Here is a 19143-nt window from a genome sequence, read left to right on the forward strand (position 1 = left end):
ATAAAGACCAAAACACTTAATATCTACTGGACAATTACCATGTGTCAGAAACTTACATTTACTCTTAATCCTTGATAACCACTAAGACAACCCAATGAGATGGGCACTGTTCTCCCACATACAGGTTAAGAAATCCAGACCCCGAGCACACAGGCAACTTACCAAGCCTCATGCTGCCCATCATTGCAGACCTGGTCTTCAGACCTATTGTAATATCAGGTGTTGGCTCTTTCCCATTCCTCTATCACTTTCGACATTAGGTCCCTTCTTACCCTTTCCTTTCAGTCTTCTGTAAGGTGTTAGAGAGCCACTAATTCAAAAGTGGTCGTCAGTACCACTACTTTTTTCGTGTATATTTTTAAACAGGAATCAAAATGTTTTTCTCTTTTGAATGTTACCAATCTTGGCATTAATTACTAAAAGTACTTTTGACTTCTAAAATTGTACTCAACATAAAAACCCAAGTAATAGTCACCAAGGGAATAGTTACTAATGAAATATTTTATTTGTAGTAATTTAAAATTGCACCTTCTGTTCACATGCTGATCCTTTTCTGTCTCTTCTTGCAAGGTCTTTGGAGTTTCTCCCCCAAACTAATGAGGTACCAAAGGATGTAACAAAATGACAATCTTGAGTACTTCTGAGCGGGCTTAGGTGTCTGCTGAGTAAAAACAGGAATTGGGTGGGGAATTAGGTGGGGGGCATGAAATTTTTTCAAAGAGCATCTTTAGAAGTTTTTTAATTGCTTTTTGTAACTTGATCCGATAGCCGTCTCATCATGCCTTTTCATGTTCTATGCACAATCGAATGTAGGCCAAGAGTCAAATTTCCATCCATCAAGAAAATGCAAGAGGCACCTGGGTGGTTCACTTGGTGAAGCAGTGGACTTTGGTTCAGGTCATGATCTCAGGGTCCTAGGATCTAGCCCCACATCTGGCTCTGTGCTTAGTGGGGAGTCTGCTTGTCCTTCTGCCCCCCCCCAGCTTGTGCTCTCTCTCTCTCAATAAAATCTTTAAAAAAATGCAAAAGATGGGAGAATTTATTGGTGTCTGTTATATTTTAATATGCAATAATTTAACTCCAAAATGCTTTAGTATCAACTTTGTGATGTACATGTCCATGTAACTTTAGTCTTACCCTGGGGCTAGGTCAGATAGCATTCGAAGGACTCCAATCTGGTGGCTGGGTGCTTTAAATATTGTCATCTAAACCTACACCAGTGTTAATCAGCATAAGGGAGGTTAGTAATTTATTAGTGAATGGAACTTGAAAGGTAAGTGGTTGCCTAGAAAGATAGAGGCAAAATACATCAAACAAGGTATAAGAATATGGCAGATCCTGCAAGTTTAAGACTTTTGATTAGTACTTCAGCTCTAGAGCTGTTTGCTCCTGTGCCATCCTTCCCCCACCCCCAGACATTTAAGATTGCATTGCCTGTTTCAATCGGGTTACTTCTGCCTTCATAGTATTACTGCTTCTGCTTTACTATGAATCTTTTGGTCGAGGTGTCTGTGGGATTATGAGCAGAGAAGGAATTATCCAAGCTTGCGAAAGGCCCTGCTTGCTAATAAGCATAAACATGTTCACGTGCAAGAACTCTGTTTTAGATTTGCTTTTATGGTAATATACCACCAGGGAACGCGGTTAGGCAAGAGGAGACATATGACCTTACCCCTTCCAGGAAAAGCGGGCCACTCTTCTATCAAATGAACTGGTGATTGGTGACTGCATTGGCCTAGACAGTCTACAATGGTGTGACAAAGAAACTAAAAGCCCATCCACCCTCATTCCATGCTGAGGATCATATCTGATCCCTGAGCACTGCCCTTGATGTAGTACCTACTAAAGATCTCTTTATGATCAGCGGGGTGAATACTGACATTTAGGAGCTGGAGAGAAAGCAATCAAGCCATTGTAAAGGTCCAGGTCATCCTCTGGTAATGTTGTTTTTAAAATATAGTTAATTTTACGTGTGCCTGGGTGGCTCAGTCGGTTAAGCATCTGCCTTTGGCTCAGGTCATGATCCCAGGGTCCTGGGATCAAGCCTCTTGTCCTGCTCCCTGCTCAGCAGGGAGTCTGCTTCTCCCTGTCTCTAACCCCTCTCCCTGCTCATGTTCTCTCATGCTCTCTCTGAAATAAATAAAATCTTAAAAAAATAAAATATAGTTAACTTTTTATCACTTTTAATTAAAACTTGATTACTTAGAAGGCTTTCAGTCTGTTAATGATGGCTCAAATTCACAAATATAAATGAAACCAAGAAAACCTAGCCAAAATAGAACTATTGTTCTAAATAAACCTATTCTATATTTCCGTTCAGAGGAAGCTGGGGAAATGTTACTGAGATTGAATGAAGGGCAATTTGAAAACTCAAGACTCAATCGGAGTAAAGTTGTAACATATGAGAAACCTAAAAGTAAAACTATGTCAAACACATTTTTATTTGGTGTTTTGTGCTAGATCGACTTAAACAAATAAAACAACTTTGTTGAACAGATTTTTTTTTAATATGACTATGCGTACATGGACAACTGAGAATAGGGAAAAGCCCCAAATTAATGTTTTCACAAATTACAGCTGTTACTATAGCTTGGATTTTAATAAATGAAGTTTCTCATTCAATATAGATTAACCAATCCCTCTTAATAAAACCAACATATTATACTGCTACACGTTTACCTTTCCAAACACTCCACACACACAAAAAAAGTGTTCCTTCAGAGCCCCCTCTCCTTTAATATTTAGTTATTAGTAGTTTCTAAAATGGTAAAATAAAATTGAATTATATTAGCAAATGAAAGTGCAAGTTTGCACAGCTAAGCTCAGCAGTAAAAGTGAAGAGTGAAAAGTCAGAGCTGATGGGTGCCACGCAGAAGGAGGAGGTTTGTGAAGGGGTCCTGCACGGTGCTCTGTGTGCCAAACACAGTCAACATTCCATCAGGTCTTCTTTGCTCTTAAACGAGCAAAACCAAATTCTTTTTTTATTTAAAGAAATAGTAAATCTTTACTCCCCCCCCCACCCACATAATTTGTGATCAGGTAAGGCAAAGGTAAGTCCCACCATCACTGGGGACAGCAGCAATGTACAGACGTCAGAAATAGCCCTGAATCATCACGAACATTCTCTCATGGTAACATAAGGAATGCATCCAGTAAATCAAAGTTTGCAATGTTGTCACGTTGTTCTAATTTATTTGATTAGTTTATCTGGAAAAACTTTATAAATACATTATTTAAGAGGACAGTCTATTTCCTTGCTCTGAAAAAATAATGTTTCTTTTTCACATTTTAAAACTGTTTAGTATGTTTTTGCAAAAAGAGATGCAAGAATGTGACAGCTGGGTTTGCAGAATGTCCATGTACAAATTGCATTTACAAGAACCTGGTAATCTGCCTACAGTTTGCTTCTACAAATAGAACTCTTTGCAGTAATATTTAAACAGGCTTAATTTAAACACCTCTCCTAGTCACTCTACTTGTAGAACAAAGAGGTACTTATTTTTCAAGTATTACATTGTAAAAGGTAAATTTTTTGTGCCAATTTTATGTTAGCTTTTAAAGACCAACACATTTATATGAAAAATCATGCCTAGTCAGCCCATTTTTTTTTTAATAGCCAAATGATCTCATCTTTTAGAGAATGCAGAAAAATATTGATTTGCTAAGAAGGAGCACACTGGAAAAAGCTGTTTTAAAGTACTGAAGAACAAGGAACATTTTTTTCTCTATTGGCGAAAATTATTAGAAAAGCTATCCAGTCTGTTGTCTTTAGCTGGTTTTAATAAAGTCTTTTCAAAATGATGGCCAAGAAATCTTTAGAAAACTGGACGAGGGGGATGCTCCTTTATAGCATGGAAGGAATTCCATTAATTGTAGAAATTCTTTTTAAATTTCTGCTTTGGTTCTTCAGAAGAAATGCTCATATAACTTCTATATTAGGAGACAGAAAAAAGAACAGATTTAATATTTATCTAACATTTTGTTTCAAGAATACTACGGTAATATCTTACATTTCTAAAACTTTGCCATGCTTTTCTATACATTGTCTTATATAAGAATAGGTGATTTCATCAGAATCTTATATTTTAATGAACTCTACCACTAGCAGGAAAACACATGTCCTTTTCTTTACCTTCAATTTAGGCTATATCATTTACTTTTCTAAATGACATACATTAGTTGTACTCTCCTTGATGTTAGAGACTTACGTTCATTGGTCTTGTATCCTCAGCACCTGAAGCTTCAGGCTCCAAACATATGGCTAAATAAATGTATGTTGAAAAACAGTCATGACCCCCAAAAGAACCCTGACACCGCTTAAGATCACAGACACTTGACTCTGTTCCTACAGAAGTTACAGAAGGGCAGTAACAGTGAGAATGGAATGACAGGTAAATCAAAAGGTGAGTTAAGGCCTGTTATGTGACACAGAAGGTCATCTGGGTGTCCCTCGCCTCTCTGTGAATCTGGAACATGACGAGGTAGGGAGCTGCACCAGGAGTGTTTCCACTAACATACAAATCATCAGATTATTCCCAGAGTCTTAAGAATGAGGACGTCAGACCTGGGACAGGCCGTATAGCTTCCTTCTACAAGAAGGGGATCGTAAAGTGAAGTTAGACTCCCAAGGTCAGTCTATTAGAGAAGGAAAAAAGCCTAGCTTCATTTGGACAGGTGCTTCAACACTGGCTTTTCCAGCCAATTAAAGTGGAAAATAGGAGTTACAAGTTCACAGATGGAAATCTGAAAGACAAAACAACTTGACCACAAATAATTCTGCACGGACTCTGTTTAAACATGCTGAATTTGGCCAGCTCTGTTCATAATAGTATAAAGAGATGCTAGTCTATACATGAAAGTGATCTGCTGGGAAGAGAAACCTGACAGAACTCAAAGAGGTTTGAGAAGAACCAGAGCTGAGATCATTCCACCTAATTCTGAAGACTGATGAGATTGTGCTGTTGAGTTGTTGTGACTCTTGAGTTGATAACTTTTGATGTTGCTCCTTATTTCTCTGGGTCACACAAAGCTATTGTTCTTTTTGCACAAAGACTTCAGGTCAAGGGTGAGTCCCAGAGACGGTATGAGAGAGTCGCTGGTCATTTCAACAACAGCAACAGGCACTCAACAAAGGACAGAAGACCACTGGGTTCATGAATATTCTCCTAGTTCTAAATATGGGTCTCCTTATCTAAATTCTAACGGTCTTATTACATTTAAAAGGGACAACAGTGTATCACCTAAGCTGCTAAACCTGAACGAGAGAAAAATGGGAGAACATGATGGCAGTCTTCATATATCTGAAGAGCTGGGAAAGATGAAACAAACACCAGGGGGCAGAACTAGGCCTGAGGGTCCCTAGGTTATGGTGGGGCATTAAATGCTTTCTTTATATGAAGGATGTTCTGACAGTGCGTGTTTCTGGGCAGTGAGGACTGCTCTGTGAGGAGAAGGTGATGGACATCCAGTGGGTGATGCAGACTGGATTTGCACACCTAGTTGGGGGAATAGGAGGGGCTCTAGAATTTGCCCAATCCAACTCAAAATTCAATTTCTGTGATCCTTATACAATCTTTTCCACGTGGTCCCTGGAAGAACAAAGCTGCCCTAGTCACACTGCACAAGGTTCGTTCCCTTATGTGGTTCCCGAAGGGAGCTCGAGGCAAGCTTACCTGCTGTCTGTTGTGTTTGAACACCATCTACCTGAGGCAGGGGCCCAAGTGTCCCTTCATCATCAAAGGCCAGAATTGGATTCAAAGGAATTTCTGGGCTCTCGCTATTGGCGACATCTAATCTGGATGGTTTAGATCCAATGGGTAAGTTTATAATTTCCTCGAAATTTTCATTCTGAACAGATACTCCATTTTCACTTGGTTGTTTTTCCAAATTGGGAGTACTAGGGAATGTGAAAAATCAAAATTGAAAGGAGTTAGCATTAAAACTGGAAAAAACATTTTTAAAACAACCAAAAACTATTTTGTAATAGTCATTTTAGAATTTTATTTATTTATTTTGAATATTTTATTTATTTGACAGAGAGAGACACAGCGAGAGAGGAAACGCAAGCAGGGGGAGTGGGAGAGGGAGAGGCAGGCTTCCCGCCGAGCAGGGAGCCTGATGCAGGGCTCGACCCCAGGACCCCGGGATCATAACCTGAGCCGAAGGCAGACGCTTAACGACTGAGCCACCCAGGCGCGCCCATTTTAGAATTTTAGAATCAAATGTTAACACTGATTGACCACATCACTCACAAAAGTGGTGAATTTTGACATATTTGCAATTTTACACTTATTTTTAAAAAATCTTTTTGTTATAAAAACTGTATCAAATGGAACAAGTTATCAGTTAGAATAGATCATTATTTTCAACACACATGTAACAGTTTCTACCACAGGCACTTTCACACACCTTTGTTTGATCAACAGCAGCCCTTATTCGGTCCTTTACTTCAAAGATGAGGGGACTGAAATGTGGGGGTATGGGGACAATCTGTAGAGTCACAGAACAACCGAGACAGAGAGTTCAAACTGAATGTGTGCTCTCCTGATCTCCGGCTATGTGTTCTGTTCATTATGCCATTTTGTACAGTACCTGGCTATTCAAATGCTAGCCTTTCCTGGGTACCTCTAGCTTACTAAAACGTGCAAGTTTTTTATAGGTCTATTGTTTAAGACCAACCTTATCTTTACCCCTTAAATCTGCCTCTGACCCCAACTTGCTTCTCATTAATTCATGCTTAATATCTTGGATTTATTTTTGAGGTACATTTAATTGGCCACCAAATCATTAATTTTCCACTTACAGTTTCTCTTAGGTTTTTCCCTCTCTTTAGAAGCTCCGTAACCAAACTGAAAGCCTTTAATATGTTCATTATTATGCTTTACAATGCAGCAGAAAGAATACAAATGAATGCTAGATTCATTTTATCTGAGTGCAGCAGTAAACATGTATTTGCAAGCTTCATATTTTGTTCAGTGCTCAGTTCGTGTATGAAAAAAACCCCTATTTGACAAAATTCTACAGTTAAAATTTTCAAATGGAAAAGACTAACCATATGAAGCAAAAATTGTGAAGGTCTTAATTTCTAATACGTACTGATCATCAATTGAATGTTTAACTATAGGTCTATGGAAAGAGGCTAGAGATCAGAAAATCAGGTCTGTAGTATAATTATAATGCCAACTGCGTGAACTTTAGCAAGTCAATTCATCTTTTTCTGTCTCCTTCCCAAATGGTAACATAAAGCTAATGTACATCCCATTTTTCCATTTGCTTTTTATTTTGAGGAAACTGCTTTTTTACCATTGAAGACATAGTTTACCTAATTCACAAGAAATAATGATTTTCGGGACACATTCTAAAGCATTTCTGATTTAGATATTTTGGTATATTTTTGTTAATTAAAACTTTTCTTGGGCGCCTGCATGGCTCAGTCGGTTAAGCGTCTGCCTTCAGCTCAGGTCATGATTCCAGGGTCCTGGGATCGAGCCCCATGTCAGGCTCTCTCTGCTCAGTGGGGAGCCTGCTTCTCCCTCTCCCTCTGCCTGCCGCTCTGCCTGCTTGTGTGTCTGCACTCTCTCTCTCTCTCTCATTCTCTGTCAAATAAATAAATAAATAAAATCTTAAACTTTTCTTTTAGGAAAAAAAAAAATCTGTCCTAAGTGTCTCACAAGGTATTGCAGAGTACATTGAAAGTACTATTTGTAAAAGTCTGTGAAAAATAACATAAAAACAGTGTACAGAGTATGATGGCGATCTTTTGCTATTTCACCAAGGGGGCTTGGCATCACAGTAGTGATGCAGGAGCGCATGCATGTGCGTGCCTGACACCCGCTGTTCTAAGTGATTGGATCAGCCACCATACCCATCCTCCTGATTCTTTTTTTTTTTTTTTAAGATTTTATTTATTTACTTATTTGAGAGACAGTGAGAGTGTGAAGAGAGATCACGAGCAGGGGGAAGGGATAGAGGGAGAAGCAGACTCCCTGCTGAGCAGGGAGCCTGATGAGGGGCTGGATCCCCAAATCCTGGCATCATGACCTGAGCCGAAGGCAGACGCTTAACCGACTGAGCCACCCAGGTACCCCCCGTCCACCTGGTTCTTTCCCAACACTGATGGGCTCTCTGTAACCAGGGAAACAGTTTTAGTTTTAGTTCTCATCCCAAAGTGATTTTCAGTAGAAGTTTCAGCAAAAGGTAAAGAAGAGGAATGCATCTCCAAGCCCCGTTCCTTGGCCACCTCAACTGCCATCACCTTCTAGGCTTGCATGTGCTAACAAGTTTTTTTTTTTTTTTTTTTTTACTTTTTATTTTTAAGATTTTTTTTTTTTTATTAATTTATTTGAGAGAGAGAATGATATAGAGAGAGAGAGCATGAGACAGGGGAGGGTCAGAGGGAGAAGCAGACTCCCCGCTGAGCAGGGAGCCCGATGCAGGACTCGATCCTGGGACTCCAGGATCATGACCTGAGCCGAAGGCAGTCGCTTAACCAAATGAGCCACCCAGGCGCCCCGAATGTGCTAACAAGTTTTAATGGCCACGCCAACCCAGACTTGAGTCAACAGCTGACTTCATTTTCCCCTCCCACTCCTACCTGACCTCTCCACCCATTCTTACTTGTTAGCAATTAGAGGAATTGTGCTGTATGCTTTGGATGGCCAATTATTAAATGTTCAGAAGATACTGTGACCAGCAGAAACTATAAAACTGAAACTGAAGTCACTGGGGTTAGGGAATATGCATCTGTGTGTCCTCTCAGGGTAAGATCACCAGCTTCTGAGGTCCTTTTCTTTGGCTATACTCTGGCAGCTGAAGCTGGATGCAAGTGTCTTGAAGACTGTGCACTTCGCTTGCTAAAATCTACCTAGAGGGGGCACCTGGCTGGCTCAGTGGGAGAATCATGCAACTCTTGAACTCAGGATCATGAGTTCGAGCCCCATATTGGATGCAGAGATTACTAAAAAATAAAATGAAAAATAAAATTCAATCTACCTGGGTAAGGAGCTGAGACCATGGTGGGAATCTGACAGTCCATACGGCTTACTGTAGCCAGGACCTTATTCTTTCTTGATGTTTGTTATCATGGTATAGCAAGTACCTTTATTGTTTTTTAATTTTTTATTATTTTTTTTTACAAGTAACTTTAAAATTAAGAGTAATACATCTCGGGGCACCTGGGTGGCTCAGTTGGTTAAGCGACTGCCTTCGGCTTGGGTCATGATCCCAGGGTCCTGGGATCGAGCCCCACATCGGGCTCCCTGCTTCGCGGGAAGCCTGCTTCTCCCTTTCCCACTCTCCCCTGCTTGTGTTACCTCTCTCGCTGTCTCTGTCAATTAAATAAATAAAATCTTAAAAAAAAAAAAAGTGATACATCTCTTTCTGTTTGAATGGTAAGGGCTTGGGACTGTTATATTTCCTTTAGGGCAAACTAAAAACAATGATAAACTCCTAAGATTTGAAGGAAAACCACTAGGTCAAAAACCAGAATTACTACATATCCCTTAAGAGTGAAGGATCATTCTCTTAAAAGTGAAGGATCTAGCCTAGGGCATCTTATTAGCAGGGGAGGACAGTAGCCCATGAGAAGTTTTTAGCTTCTAGAACAGATTCTCTGTTGGGGGTGGAAGAATAGATCAGCATGACCTGAGAAACTTAAAATAATGTCTTCCCTCCTACACACCCCATACACACTTGTACGCACACATTCATCTGTGTCCTCTGTTTCTTGTTTCAAAGTAAGTTTCTTATCCACAAATAAACACTCTCCTCCATTCTATGGGCTCCTCCCTCTACAAATACTCATTCTCAAGAACCCAAAATGGTTTTCAGAGTAAGAAATCATCCTGCCCAGGATCATATATTTCTTTGCATCTGCAAAAGCTGGCCAGACTCTTGGTAACTCCAACCCTCTTCAGTCTACCTACTGCCAGTGGGGAGCCTGTTGGGCAAGGAGAATTGCTTTTAGGCTTTAAAAGCATTGCACACCAAAGGTTGAGAACACTAGAAACCACAGGGGCCAGACAGGTCACTCAGGCCCCTCAGGGCTGAAGTCAGGTTCAGGGTGTTCCTGGTGTAGGGTTTCTCTGCACCAGGAACTGCTGCTAGTCCTCACTGCTAGAAAATACCAGGAGGACGCTATCACCCCGGGGTGCTGCCAGGCAGTTTGCTGACATATTCCCAGGGGTGGATGTGGGGAGAATGTCACCCAGCTCATGGCACTCATTTATTTTTCCTGAAAAGAAGGTAAACCAATGTATTAGGTAACTGAGGCATTAGGAAAAGTTCACTTCTCTGATTCTGAACTAAAAGTGTTCATTCTTCGGAGTGGCGTTTTCTAGTGAAAACAAACCCTGCCACGTGCTTACAGCATTCGCTGTGGTAGATTTCCACAGGGGATCACCCATCTCACATTCTCAGAAGGGACGCTGGGGATCTCCAATCAGTGACTTAACTCACAGTAAGTAGGCTGGAAGGATCTATGCCTCTACTCTGGGTGCACGGTAGGGTATTTAATAAACATGTGAACTGATGACGAGGATTATGGAATGCTTCGTTAACCATAATGCACTGAGGTGAAAAACGATGATTTGGTAATTCAAGGTTGACTAGAAACTGGGGGTAAAAGGGAACATCCATGGATGCGATTTATTTGTAACTTTAAAAATCTTTAACAGGGTTTCAGAAGTGAAACTGTTTAAAAATGTGAGTCCCCACTGAAACAAAGGGAATGTGAACAGGAAACTGTTTTAGGGAAGGGTATGAAAGGTTAGTATGAGCAGGTCCTTCTCCAGGTGGAAAGAGTATGAGTGGCAGATAGCCTCAGGGGTCCGTGCTAACAGCAGGGTTATAATAATCTGGAAGATAAGTAGAAGGAAAAATTTAAGTATCCAGATAATGATTATTCTGGGAAATGCAAGTCCTTGAGGATAACAGGAAAAAAAATCTTCAAAATGTAAGCAATGTAAAGGGCAGAGGGGTTTAGAGAACCACTGTAAGCTGAACCATCCTCAAAAGATGAAGTGCTATCAGTGACAATGGACGTAAGAGATCTTGCAATCACTATAGACTGGATCCAGGTGACACTGATTCCTTATGTTTTTATGGTTAAAGACGAGGCCAATAAAATGCACGACAGGAGAAGATGGGATATCAGATACAACATAAAAGCACTTTTCTACATTACACTGCAGCTACACCAGCGTGCTTTGTCTTCTGGACACCGTACCTTAGAAGGATCAAGGTAAAGAACGTCTAATATTTGTCTAGTACAGTTTTCAGAGCTCCTTCACAGACAATACTTCATTGGACCCTCCGGTACCTTGAGGGAAAGACCTCCTCATGTCCAGACGACAAAACTGAATCTTACTTAAGTAGGTTAATCCCAGAGTCGCTGAATTTCTCAGAGATAAAACTAGGAATCCAGCCTGGGACTTCTGGTTCTAAAGCTCTTCTTCCTCAACCCCACGCTTGTGCTGAAAAATCTCTAGAAAATAGGACTCAAATGACAAAGAGCTGGAGAAGGAGCCTTTTTAGAGGCAAGGTAAACCTGTCAGGTTTGGGGTTTTTTTTGTTTGTTTTGTTTTTTTGCTTCTCAGCTCCAAATTTCATCCTTCAGTCTTGCTCTGAAACTGTATGTGGGCCCTTTAACTAATTTTCCTTTGCCAGCTGGCATGATCTTTAAGCTTCGTCCTTTAAGGCCGCCGGAGAGACACGGCACAAGGAAAAGTCTGCTTCCTGGTTTGGTTGTGCTTGCTCGGCAGGCTCCTGCAGCACACACACTCCCAGCGTCTGGCTCCTGTGTGCGTGAGGCTGCCTCGGCACCCAGCCCCTGCGGCAGGAGGGGCCGCCCCCAGCACCTCCCAGGGCCAACCTGTGGCAGACAGAGTGCCTGTATTGGGACACCTCCCAGTGAAGAGCTCTCCTAAGCATTCCAGAGGGTAGATACTTGGCAAGTTTCTTTCATAAAAGAACTTCTCCACCATCCAGTGGGTCACAGCCATACCCTCTCCCACAGGGTCTGGATGGAAGCCTGGGGAAGGGCACTCTTCCCTGGGGATGGCTCAGGGATGTGGCTGCTCCTTAGACCTGCTAACCCCGTAATCTTGAGTTCTCTTTGCTTCTTACTACCAATCTGTTGTTACTTCCATCCCAAGTAAGAGTTAATTATTCTTGATGTTAAACTTTCTTATTCAAATTCATTTGCCTGGTTTCTCTCTCCCGACTGGACTCTGACTGATAGACAAAGTGTAGGAGGAATACTCGCTTTATAAGATGAAAGCAAAAAGAGGACAGAAACAAAATCTATATAATTACAAAAGGTATGGAAATTGTGAGAAAGGAATAACTAAAACCTAGTTTCTGACAACCATGGGTCCAAACTTTGAAACTGCGAATAAGTAGCTCTAAGAAAAAAAAAAAAAGTGCTTTTTGTTACTGAAGAGATGATGCTAAGTGGAAGTACACATTGTTTCAAGATTGGTGTGGATAAATTCAGGGAAGATAAATTTAGAAATAGAGGGAAGCAGGGTTTCTTATGCTACATATCATAAAACTATGTATCATGCAATGGGGAACAAACTTAACAGCACATTAAACATTCCCTAGAGGCCAGGGTCATTCTGAAATGGATTGTATTTCTCAAAATGCAGTCCAATTCTCTATATGAACTTTTACAAATATATGTTTTCATTCTGATAAAAATTAAAAAAAAAACTCCAATAGAATAGTCTGATCATCTACATGGCTGACTATCATAAAGCTGAGTTTAGTGCTTCATTATATATTAGTATTTCAGAGCACACTGTACCAGCTTATGTGGCAAGGGCTGATGACAAATGAACTAGGCTGAACTGGGTATATAAATATTATGTCAGTGCCAAGTAAAAGCCAAGGGACCTCACGGTACACTGCATGAAAAGAGATTTGAGGTTTGAAGGCAGTTTAAATAGAGAAAAGCAATGGGTGAAATAAGTGATCAGAAATAGAATTTTACCATCTCATTTTACATAGTAAAATTATGTTTTAGGTAATGATTAATTACTTGATGATTTTATCACTGAAAAAAGTCAGCTAATGTAAACTAATGTTATTCATCAGATAAAATTATCAGTGGCTTAATAAACCTGGTCCTTATAATAATGGGGTTCTCTCTATGATACTTTTTATTCTTTCATAAAAGTCTCCTTTTTTTGAAGTCAGTGAATTGAACATCATAAATTATAGCAGTTAGGGATGAATATTTTATTTGAAAATCAAACTAATTAAAAGCATAAAATATCACTTAATATGTATCTTAGGTGATGACAATAAATTTATTTAACATGGTTGAAAGCTTATTAATAAGCTCTCTCTCAGAAAAATTCTTTTCTTTGGTATTACAGTGGGAAAAATAAAAGATTGTACTGTCCTAGAAAGATACCAATGGATGTCTTATGACTATGGACTTCTTAGAATAACTTATCTTTGCATTGCTGCCAATATCATAAAACAATGGGCAGTGTGTGTTTTTAGATTAAGAAAAAAATCAGACTTTAATTCTCTGATGCAGCAAACACTCTGGCATTAGAGACAGGAAAACTCATAAAAGAATTAAGTAAATTAAAAAAAAAGTCACAGGTGAAATTTTTTAACAGTATAACAAATACTTCTAAAAGTTCTCTATGACTGGATTTTTAAGCACAGGTTAGAATTACCCTGATTTTTTATTTTTGAGAGTGTTCTTATGATGCTGTCAATATTAACACCAAAGAAGAGAAAGGCAATCTTTTTCCAACCCATATTTCTTTCTTGTCTGTTGTTAGCAACTGTTTGTTTCTTCAATAAGAAGTCCTACTACCAATATCAGAAATACTGGCATCCAAATTATTTTACTGTAGAACAAACCTGTGACAAACAAGAATATTATGTATGGTGAAAATATGCCACTTAAGGGTGTGAATAAGGTCTAGATCACGTTAAATATATACAAATAAAATGCTTCCCCATAATTTTCTTTAATAGGCACACACAAACCTAACCATCATATTTAAAGACTCAAGAAAAAAAGACATTTTCTCTTTCTCTAACTACAGAATTACTAGCTCTACCAAAAATTAATGAACCCAAATGAAAATGAATCTTAATGTTAAAACTATGAAATTCTGTCAGGCCTAGGAAGTTCTGGTGGGATTAGTGCTTTGCTCTCATGTGTATCAGTAAAAAGGGCCCAGTTGTTTAACTCACCTCTCCACAGTCACTGTCGCTTGGTGTGAGGTGACCGCATGTGGGCTGCTCATTGGTTCTCCATTTCCTGGAGAGTTTGTCATACATGGAAGTGCAGATACCACTGGACACAGCAAAGAAGATGGGACAAACGGTTACTACTACTCTAGTATCGAACCCAAACCCCAGGAGCCAGAATGCCTAGATTTATGTCCTGGCTCTGCTACTTACCGGCTGTGTGACCTTGGGCAGGCCACAGACTCTCTGTGCCTCAGTTTCCTCATGAGTAAGAATACCTACCTCACAGACTCCAGTGAGAATTAAATGTCTTAATATACGCAAAGTACTTAGAACAGTGCCCAGCACAATGTAAGGGTGGAAAGCACTGTTGTTATTATTTTTGCTTGCACTAAATTGACTTTGGGCAAAAAGTATATAATGTTCAAGCCAAAGCAATTGATGAAGATAGCAGTAAGTTGACTTGATCAGGCTGATGGTGAATATCTTCTGAAGGATTCAGAGCAAATCACCATGAACTACCTTAAGTGATAAAAAATAATTTTTAAACTCAGTTTAGTTCTAGTCGCACTTAAAATGATAGGGATTTCCATGAATGGAAGGCCAGTGAATTGTACTTTACTATGCCACCTCGTCATTCAATGCTCAGTGCTGTAGTCCAGCTTAAGCCAACAATATTGATGACAGACTCCAAAATCTAAGCCAGGGTTACTTAAAGTCCTGTAAACCTTCATATAGGTCAGAGTTTCAGGGAAATTTGTGGCAGTTTATGGTTTCAGCTTGACATGAAGGAATAACTGAAAGATAATTCCAAGGAAGTGTTATTTCATAGCCTGGCACAAATTCAGTAAAGCTGCCAGAGGTCCAGAGAGTCTGATAACTGAAGAAGTTATTAATAACTTTATTAAAGGGGCCAAAATTCACAAAGCTGGTAATAGGCAGCCTTGGAGATTTCTGATAGATCTGTAAGCTCACCTGCCTGCCTGCCCTAGAATTCTCTTTCGAGCACTGGCAACACCACTCAGCCCTCAACCACACATGGGACAGGGGGAAAGAGGAATATTTGTTAGACAGATAATCCCTCAAGCCTCTATTTAGCAGTATTAACTCAAACCAGATTTATTATGAGTGTTGATAAACACAGATATGATGACTGGCAAGTTGCACCTTCCCTCTTGCTTTTGTTGATTCTCGGGCTGAGGTACAAAATCGTATTTTGTAATATATATAATTTGTATAATAAATATTGAAAGAATTAATATAAGGGGAACAGCCAGGAAGGGGAAAGATGTAAAAACAAACAAAAAAATAAGGAACCTGGCCATGCATTAACTATAGCAACAGCCCCTCAAAAAACCCCATGTTGGTGCAATTTAAATCCTAAAATGCTCATTCTGATGACTCATGGGGGGTTGTGCCTACGTAAAGTCTTCCTGATTTACAACATTTGTGAAGACAACCTGTTAAAAATGCAATGGGGTTAACAGGCAACCATTAGGGTTATTCTCCAAACAAATATAATTAGGGCATCTTGAAAAAAGCATGAAAAGTTCACTAAAAAGCAATCATGACATAGAGAAACTAGGATAGCCTCTTTTGAAATAAAACCAAATCCCAAGATACCAACATATTACTTTTGAAAACCTCTAGAGTTTACAGAAAAAAATTTTTTTCACATAAATAATTTCATTTGATCTTTAGTCTTGCAAGAAAAAAACAGCAAAGGAAAGTGAGGTATCTCTGGTGCTTTCTTGTCATATTGATATTGCAGATGAGGAAAGAAGAAGAGTGCATGATGAGCTATCTACCAACCACCTGTATGTACAATCATGAAGACTATGTGGGATCACAGGAGAATCATAAGCTTGGACTCCAGCTGTATGAGCTGGGTCTGCCACTTGAGTGAAGAACTCCTCGGGGGAAGGGACCTGGCCTGGCCTGTTCCCACTGAATCCCAGCACCTGCAACAAGGTCTGGCACGTGACAGGTCTCCAAAACTGCTTGCTGACCTCAAGATAAAGCAGTTCTACCTCACAAGGCTGCAGCGGAAATTAAAGAAGAAAATGTATGCAGGAGGTACCTGACACAAAGAGACCATTTAATAAATATTAATTGAATTTGGGTACTAACACACTAAGGTACATTTTATTTCAAGCAAATTTGGTTTAAACACCAAGAAATTAATCATCTCTGTCCAAAGCCTATAGGTATCAACAACTTTCTAATGAAATTTCAACTAATTTCTAATTTTAACTCTATTCTGAAATCAGAAGTTAAAAAGGTATAAATTCTTTTGTGAGAACTGCCATAAATACAAGTTGTCAAAATGTGTTTAGAGTCCTCAAGAGCAAATACAAATACATGCTACTTTAGCAGACAATAAATGATAAATGAAATTTAATTTTATAACACAAATAAAATTCTTCTAATCGTGTGTGTATATATTCAGATGTGTACATCTCTTTCTCTATAGGCATATATCTATATACACATAGATATATACAAACATATATTCACAAATACGGGTATTTGTAATGTAACATGATTTAAAATATTAAAGCACACTATTAGAGTATAAACAAATGTGAAAAAAAATCTGCCAGAAATGTAAGAGTTTTACATAAGGCGAAAATCTGTGGACTAGATGACACACACCTAAGCTTCTGTAAGTCAATGAGTACCTTTTTTTCCCCCAAGTCAATGAATATCTTGATCTCTAGAGACTCAATCCAAAAATTCTATATTTGAATTTGTTTGAATTCACTGAAGTAAATACCTGGTCCTTCAGGGAGAGCTCCCTTGGTTATATCTCCATTTCTCTGATCAACAGGTTTCTACCAAAAAAAAGAAAAAAGAAAAAAAGATTTTTTAATGTTAAAGTGAAAGTAAAGAAAAAAAAGCTATTAAGAATAGTTTAAAAATGGCACCTCAGTACCTTATCTGTAGCTTCTGTTCTCCTGGTTCTTTTCATAATCTCCTCGAGTCGCTACAAGAAAGGGAGAATTGAGCAAAGGGGTCAGAGAGGGAAAGAAGGCGAGCCTGGCACATTTCACTGACTAAGCAAATGGGTCATCCAAACACGTCTGTCACTGTGGGCAATTATAATACCCACTGCGTCAACTTAATTGGCATTATTCACATCAAGCTGGAACTGACTTAAGCCACACGAATCGGAAGGAACTGTTTTTGGTGGGGGCCGCACTACGAAGACAGATTTCTTTGGACGAGATGATTAATATTGGGAGCTACTTTAGTTAATCTGGAACGGGCAGCACGCATTTGCTTTCTGAGAGCGGTGAGCTAGTCTCCTGGGCTTGGGCTTCAGGTCTGGGGAAGAAGGAACAATTCGCATCCCCGGCTCTGTTCTAGACGGGGTCACCTTTTTCCTTTCCAGGCGCTCCTGCTCTTCTCTCTGGAAATGCTTCTCTCGCTCCTGCCGAACCCTCTCGGCTTCCTCACGAAGGCGAGCTTCTTCTTCCTTCTGGAAACAAGAAGTGGGCCAGTGCTTCAGGCCGGCAGGGCCTCGGGCCGCCCGCATCCATCCGGGCGCCCGGAGGCGGAGGCTCGGGGGTCCACGGGGCAGGTGCGGGATGCGAGCGCGCGCGTGCGCACACGAGGCGCGGGGGCCTTGTCTCCGCGCGCGCGCGCACACGGGGCGCGGGGGGGGGCCTTGTCTCCGCGCGCGTGCGCACACGAGGCGCGGGGGGGGGGGCCTTGTCTCCGCGCGCGTGCGCACACGAGGCGCGGGGCCTTGACTCCGCGCGCCGTGCGCTGGGCGCTCTCCTCCGCTCTGAGCGGGCCTGGCCCCGGCCGGGCGGGCCCCTACCTGCTTCTGGGCGCGCTCCTGGTCCTCGCGCTCGCGCCGCTCCCGCTCCTCCGCCTGCCGCCGCAGCTGCTCTTCCCTCTCCCGGGCCTGCTCAGCCTCCAGCCGGCGGGATTCCTCCTCCCGCCGAGCCCGCTCCTCCGCCACCTTCTGCGCCAGCTCCTCTCTCTTTTGTCTGGAAAATGACACACACAAAGCAGAGATACACTGGGGGGGAGACGACTCCCTGAAGAGAGCCTAGAGTTTGTGGTTGCGGCCTGGGCAGTCTGTTCTGAGGAAAATCTCCGTGGGACACGCTCAGCATGCTTTGGGGACAAAATGAGCAGCCACCCTCTCTTCTTCCTCCTCATTTTCCCAGCCTCACGTTGCCTCGTGGTAAACAGAAGGAAAATGCAACCACTAATATTTTGAGGAGAGCTTGTTTTGTGAAAGGATGTGCAATTTAACTATCTTTAAAGGCTAAGACTAGTTTTATCCAATAATGGGACATTTTAGTAATGAATTTGAATACCCCCCCCGCCCCGGAAATCTTTGCAAATTAATAAAGGTTACAATGTTCTGTTGCAGGGCAGGACGAAGACAGACTATGAAAGCTCCCTGCTGTGATCAAGTGTAGGGAATGTCCAAGGTTGCTGCCCAGCACTGGGGCTGCGATCCTCCCCCGAGATGCAGTTCTGCTTGTCTGAAGAACAATGTCCTTGACAAATTGGTTTTATTAGCCGCAGGAGGAGGCCAACTAAGCCAACTGTCCCTAGCATCCTGCCCAGCAGGCCATTATGGGACACTTAACTATCTCACCCAGCTACTCCCTGAGAGTTCTATCTGGAAGAAAACACAAGCTTTTACTATGCAGCTTTAAAATGATTGTTAGAAAGATAACAAGGAACTATGGAGATTAGAAATATGTTCAGTAAAAAAAAAAAATCAGACTGTACAATTGTACCTCTACTGTGGTTAGAATTACATAAACAGATGTCTGTGTATGTGTCCATATTTATGTACGTGTATAAACCCCTACACTGTTCAGAGACCCAAAATCCACTTTGCCAATTACTGAAAACTGGTAAGATTATGGATAGATTTTTTTCTTTCTTTAAAACCTT

The 19143-nt window shown here is 40.7% G+C and overlaps 1 protein-coding gene across 7 annotated transcripts in view; it reads right to left on the minus strand.

Annotated features, from left to right (window-relative positions):
• Positions 1-363: 363 nt before the first annotated feature.
• MAP7 (microtubule associated protein 7) overlaps positions 364-19143 on the minus strand; it is a 171748-nt gene continuing 152968 nt past the window's right edge. For 3 of the 7 annotated variants that reach the window (XM_054505563.2, XM_045865611.3, XM_045865613.3), the window contains exons 12-18: positions 18044-18215; positions 17597-17698; positions 17153-17203; positions 16994-17051; positions 14221-14323; positions 5673-5896; positions 441-3930 (exon numbers count right to left, since the gene is read on the minus strand). In XM_054505563.2, coding sequence (XP_054361538.2) covers positions 3920-3930; positions 5673-5896; positions 14221-14323; positions 16994-17051; positions 17153-17203; positions 17597-17698; positions 18044-18215 — 721 coding nt within the window. In that variant the 3' untranslated portion in view covers positions 441-3919. Of the gene's footprint in view, positions 3931-5672; positions 5897-13255; positions 13882-14220; positions 14324-16993; positions 17052-17152; positions 17204-17596; positions 17699-18043; positions 18216-19143 lie in introns of those variants that run through there. The other 4 variants (XM_064598141.1, XM_054505564.2, XM_045865610.3 and 1 more) reach the window with 3 other exon arrangements.

Source organism: Mirounga angustirostris, unplaced genomic scaffold, assembly GCF_029215605.1.
Source record: "Mirounga angustirostris isolate CCGP_5_RB_7025 unplaced genomic scaffold, mMirAng1.0.hap1 SCAF_8, whole genome shotgun sequence".
In the NCBI taxonomy this organism is placed as follows: domain Eukaryota; kingdom Metazoa; phylum Chordata; class Mammalia; order Carnivora; family Phocidae; genus Mirounga; species Mirounga angustirostris.